The sequence below is a fragment of the Colletes gigas genome, unplaced genomic scaffold (genome assembly GCF_013123115.1).
Source record: "Colletes gigas isolate AHSC1104 unplaced genomic scaffold, ASM1312311v1 Colletes_gigas_Sc00034, whole genome shotgun sequence".
Classification (NCBI taxonomy): Eukaryota; Metazoa; Arthropoda; class Insecta; order Hymenoptera; family Colletidae; genus Colletes; species Colletes gigas.
The window spans coordinates 1,972,091-1,977,248 of NW_025106663.1; the positions used below are offsets into that span (position 1 = coordinate 1,972,091).

The following is a 5,158-nucleotide window of genomic DNA, read 5'->3' on the forward strand; positions in this document are numbered from 1 at the left end:
CGATTATTCATAACGTTGTCCAATATATTTAACGAATTAATTTTCAATATATATGTACAAAAAACATTCATTTTATTCCACCTCGAATGAATGCAATTTATCCGTTTTAATTTCCATTCGAATACAAATCGTTTACAAGTCGTTACAATCCACGTTGTGGTTAAATAATCGTCGAAAATTTATAAATACCCGAATCGTTGATAACGTTCGTAAAATTTACAATCAGTTCTTCCAGCGTCGCGAGACTTTACGAAAAAAAAAATGAAATATTGTAAATTTTCGTTCGATACGGTTAAAAATGGGAAGAAAATCGTGGTATCGAACGTTTGAAGATCGTTTTGCAAAAAGGCACTCTGGAATGCTGCGCCCTTCTAGGGCGCGATTTAATGTCGATACGACATTCTTGGGTTCTCTTATTTACAGCAATCGTCGTAGGGAAAGGTTGCTTAAGTGTTTAGGTGTGTCGAGAAACAAAGGGCTAATCTACAGACAAAAACGACGCGCTTTTAAACAAAATTACATCTGTACACTATTATTGATATGACTAGATCACAGTTAGTGGAAACAGCCGCTGTTTGTCCTCTCCTTGGTCCTTTCTTTCGCCCACTGACTTCTGAAACAGGAGAAAAATAGTTGAAAGAACAGTTCAAATTGTTTTTTATTTATTTTTTTTAGTTATCGAGTGATTTCAACGATCGCCAACGATTTCAGCCATTTGTACGTGCGTGGATACCAGTTTATAAATTTATTCCCGTACGAAATCGGGAGTGGAGGTCGGGTAGGAGACGGTACAGGTATACAGGGGATGATTTCAGGTAAGGGCGGTTTTACTGGAAGGGACTTTCTGCCGGGACAAAACGAAAAAGAAGAAATCGAAGGAGCGGAGCACCGACAGAGACGAAAGAATGGCGTAGTACCGGTTGAAAAACCCACAAAAGGGAGACTGAAATATCCTGAAAGATGCATTCAGGTTAAACGCAGCAGGGGAAATCGTCTCTCGCCCGAGGGAGAGGAGTAACGAACCGAGAAATGAAATGTTCACGGGAACGTTACGAATTTACGTAAATCAAAATTATCGAGCAATCTGAGAACCACTGACAGTCGTCATAATCGAGCAAGAGTTCTTCTTTGTTAAGAAAAAATATTGTCATTTGAGAGAGGTGATAAGGGAGGAATTTCTGAAAATCAAAATTATTAGGTAATCTGAGAACCACTGACAGTCATCATAATCAAGCAAAAATCCATCACATTAAACAAAAAATTGCAATTCAAGATAGGTGAAAAGTTACGAATTTTGGGAATCAAAAGTATCAAGCAATTTGAGAATCACTGGCAGTCATCCTAATCAAGCAAAAATCCATCACATTAAACAAAAAATTGCAATTCAAGATAGGTGAAAAGTTACGAATTTTGGAAATCAAAAGTATCAAGCAATTTGAGAACCACTGGCAGTCATCATATCATAATCAAACAAGAATCCTTCTTTGTTAAGAAAAAAAATTGTAATTTGAGATAGGTGAAAAGTTACGAATTTTGGAAATCAAAAGTATCAAGCAATTTGAGAACCACTGACAGTCATCATAATCGAGCAAGAATCCTTCTTCGTTAGAAATAAAAAAATTGTAATTCAAAAGAGGTGAAAAATTAGGAATATCGAACGTGAAAATTATCGATAAATTTGAGAACCACTGACAGAGTCACATATAATCAAACAAATGCATCACAGTTTTCCAAAAAAAAAAGAAGAATTCTACTCCAAGAGAAGTGAAAAGTTACGAGTTTCGAAAGTTAAAATCATCGACCAATTTGAGAACCCCTGACAGAGTCACTATAATCAAACAAATGCATCACAGTTTTCCAAAAAAAAAAAAGAATTCTACTCCAAGAAAAGTGAAAAGTTATGAATTTCGAAAGTTAAAATTATCAATCAATTTGAGAACCACTGACAGAGTCACTATAATCAAACAAATGCATCACGTTTCCAAAAAAAAAAAAGAATTGTATTCCTAGAAAAGTGAAAAATTACGTGTTTCTAAAGGCAAAATTATCAATCAATTTGAGAACCACTGACAGAGTCACTATCAAACAAATCAAACAAATGCATCACTGTTTTCCAAAAAAAAAAAATTCTACTCCAAGAGAGGTGAAAAGTTACAAATTTCTAAAGTAAAAATCATCGACCAATTTGAGAACCACTGACAGAGTCACTATAATCAAACGAATGCATCACAATTTTCAAAAAACAAAGAATTCTACTCCAAGAGAGATGAAAACTTACAAATTTCTAAAGTAAAAATCATCGACCAGTTAGAGAACCCCTGACAACGATTATAATCGAACTATATCGAACGATCGTTCGATTATAATCGAGTGCATAAAATTAAAAAAAAAAAGACTTGTATTCCTAGAAAAGTGAGCAGAATTTTTCGAGACAGTTTCTGTCGAGGTGGTAAAAATTGAAGAGAAGCGAAGATCGAAGGAAAGTTCGAGGGGTGTTGGAGGGATGATAAAACGGTAGAAGAACGCACAGACGTAGAGGGGACGCGTGTTGGTGCAGAGTGAAAGAAATCGCGCACAAAAGCGTCGCTTCTCGAATGTATACTCGGTGCCCCTTTGAATGGAGTCTGCGATTTGAATGGCTGGAGTTTCAGCGAGGGGTCGCGCGCGCCATTGTGATGGGGCAAGGTCACAAATCTGGTCGGGGAAACTTCTTTGAACTTCCTCGGTAACGCGGATGTTACCTCACGGGGACAGAATTTACGGTCGACGAGCGAGGGAGGTGAGAAACATTTAAAAAAAAAAAAAAAAAACCAGTCTCGACGTTAAACAACCGAAAAACCATACGAAAATTAATTTTTCAAACTTAAAACACTGGAAAACCTCAATTTTCGAAAACTCGAACAGTGGAAAATTATTTACAATTTTTTATATATAAATTGTAAAAAATTTACTGGAGTGAGATTTTTACAAAAAATTTTCTTCTATATATATGCAAAAATTAAGAAAAAAATATTAGAAATTGAAGACACTAATTTAATGGAAAATATGAAAATATACAGACTTGACACTATATAGTGTTTAGATAATGAAATAATCCTATCTAAATTCTCAAATAATTTATTAATGCTAGAACTACCGAAATAATCAAAATTATTCTCAATTTCTAATAAAAATTGTAAAAAATTGCCTAGACTGGAATTTTACAAATTTACTGTTCGTTCTCTTATAAAAAAATTCTAATTCAAAATTTCTAATAAAAATAAACACAAATGCTCAATGGACCAGCCACTAAAACACACTAAAGACACCAAAACGACCAAAAGTGGTAAAAACTACTAAAAACATACCACAATGTACTAAACCAAATCTTGAAAAAAGGTCAAAATCAAAATTTCTGAAATAGTACAGTTCCTCCTAACAAAACGAACAACCTAACATTCTCCGATTTTAAATACACCATAATCGAGCAGTTCAACCATAAATAATACCGTGAATCACCAGTGACACTAACCTTGGTTGAAAATCAGGGATGAAAAGGCGTAGGCCTTCACGGGCTCATTGACTCTGTTGCCACCAGGAGATAACGTCCAACAGTTCCTCGTCTTCCGGGCTCATGGGCTCGTAATTATCGTAACCGTCTGAGTGTGTCGCGTAGAGGGTGCCCGATGTGCCCCCGTAGCCCTGGCTGCCTGCTGAGGATCCCTCCGAGACGAAGCTGGGCGTCGGTGAGCTGGACGCCTCCGAGCAGGGTGCAGGGACGAACGTGGGGCTGGGATTCTGTCTGAGATGACTGTGATGTCTGATCTCGTTGTTGACGTTCCCACGGAGTCTCAGTTCCGGGGAATGATGGCTGGACTCGACTCCCAAACCGTTCCCGGAGCCACACGTGGACGAGGACGAGGAGGAGGTGGACGAGGGCGGCGAGGAGGTCGGCGAGGACACACTGGCGATGTCCGAACCACTGTCGTGCTCCTCCAGGAGACGCTGTAGACTCCTGATGTACTCCACGGCCATCCTGAGGGTCTCCACCTTGGACAGCTTCTTGCTCCCAGCCCTGGACCCGCCGTGAGTCCCAGCAGTGCTCCCCCCGAGTGCCTGCGCCACGCTTTGGGGTATGTGTTGCCTCAGAGTCGCGAATCCATTGTTCACCTGCTTGACACGATTACGTTCACGCGCGTTTCTTCTAGCCACGGAGGCTGGCTGATGGGGGACCGTGCCGTAGGGCCCCGTCGGCTGCCCGTAGATCTTTGAACGTTTGCAACCGTGTTGCTGCATCGTCTTGATGTCGTTGGCCGACATGCTGCTGGTGGAGACGATCACGTTCCCCCGGTGAGTTTGAGCACTGGTCGTCGATGAACCATGGAGATTATGGTGATGATGCTGTTGCTGTACGCTCAACATGATGGGCAATACGTTCCCCTCCTTGGATCCCACTAAGGTCATATCACTGATCCGATTCCCCCACCCCCACCCCCCCACTACGAGAGAAGGAGTGCACGGCAGCGCGTGCCAGGTGACCTTCGAGAATAGAGTCCTCCGTGTATCCGACTACGGGCTACCGGTCGCCGTGGCAGCTTGACCCTCTTTTGCAAAGCGTATACGCGACGAACGCGAGGAAACGATATACCGGCGGTTAGGTTAAACGTGGAGAAACTGAACTCCGCGCCCTAACGATGCAGATGGTACGGACCTGGCTCCCGAAATGCCTTGCAAAGAAGGGTTCGAGGCCTTATATAGCCAGGGCGGGCACGCGCCTATCCCCTCCATGGGGCCCCATACTCGATCTCCGGGGCCCTAAACCCCCATCGTCTCCCCCTCCCTCCCACCCTGCCGGCTTGCAGCGCCTCATACCCTTGCGACTCCCCACCAACGACCGTCCCGGAGGCCCTACGACGCCCGAGATTCTCATCTTCGCTCGGTCGCCCTCTATTTGCTGATCTCCCCTTATCGAAACGATAACTTTCACGATTCTCAAGCATTCTCAAGGAATAAATTTGGAAAAATTCGTTTCGTCGTGCTGGGGATAGCTTGGGACTGGGGCCCATTTTGTTAGAAAAATTTAAATAATCACAGGGTAATATATTTTAACTGTTTAGTTCGTCGTCCAAGTGAATTCATAAAACGATCACAAATTGGGGTTGTTAAATGGGCATTAGAA

At 41.6% G+C, this 5,158-nt stretch overlaps 1 protein-coding gene across 1 annotated transcript; it reads right to left on the reverse strand.

The window, feature by feature from the left end:
- Positions 1-3,555: 3,555 nt before the first annotated feature.
- Positions 3,556-4,443, reverse strand: LOC122402224 (achaete-scute complex protein T3-like). Its single transcript, XM_043404836.1, has one exon. The coding sequence runs from the start codon at positions 4,441-4,443 to the stop codon at positions 3,556-3,558; it is 888 nt and encodes a 295-aa protein (XP_043260771.1).
- Positions 4,444-5,158: the final 715 nt, after the last annotated feature.

What these genes read in the sequence shown, in the direction of transcription:
- LOC122402224 (XM_043404836.1), bottom strand. Translation starts at nt 4,443, where the DNA reads ATGACCTTAGTGGGATCCAAGGAGGGGAACGTATTGCCCATCATGTTG.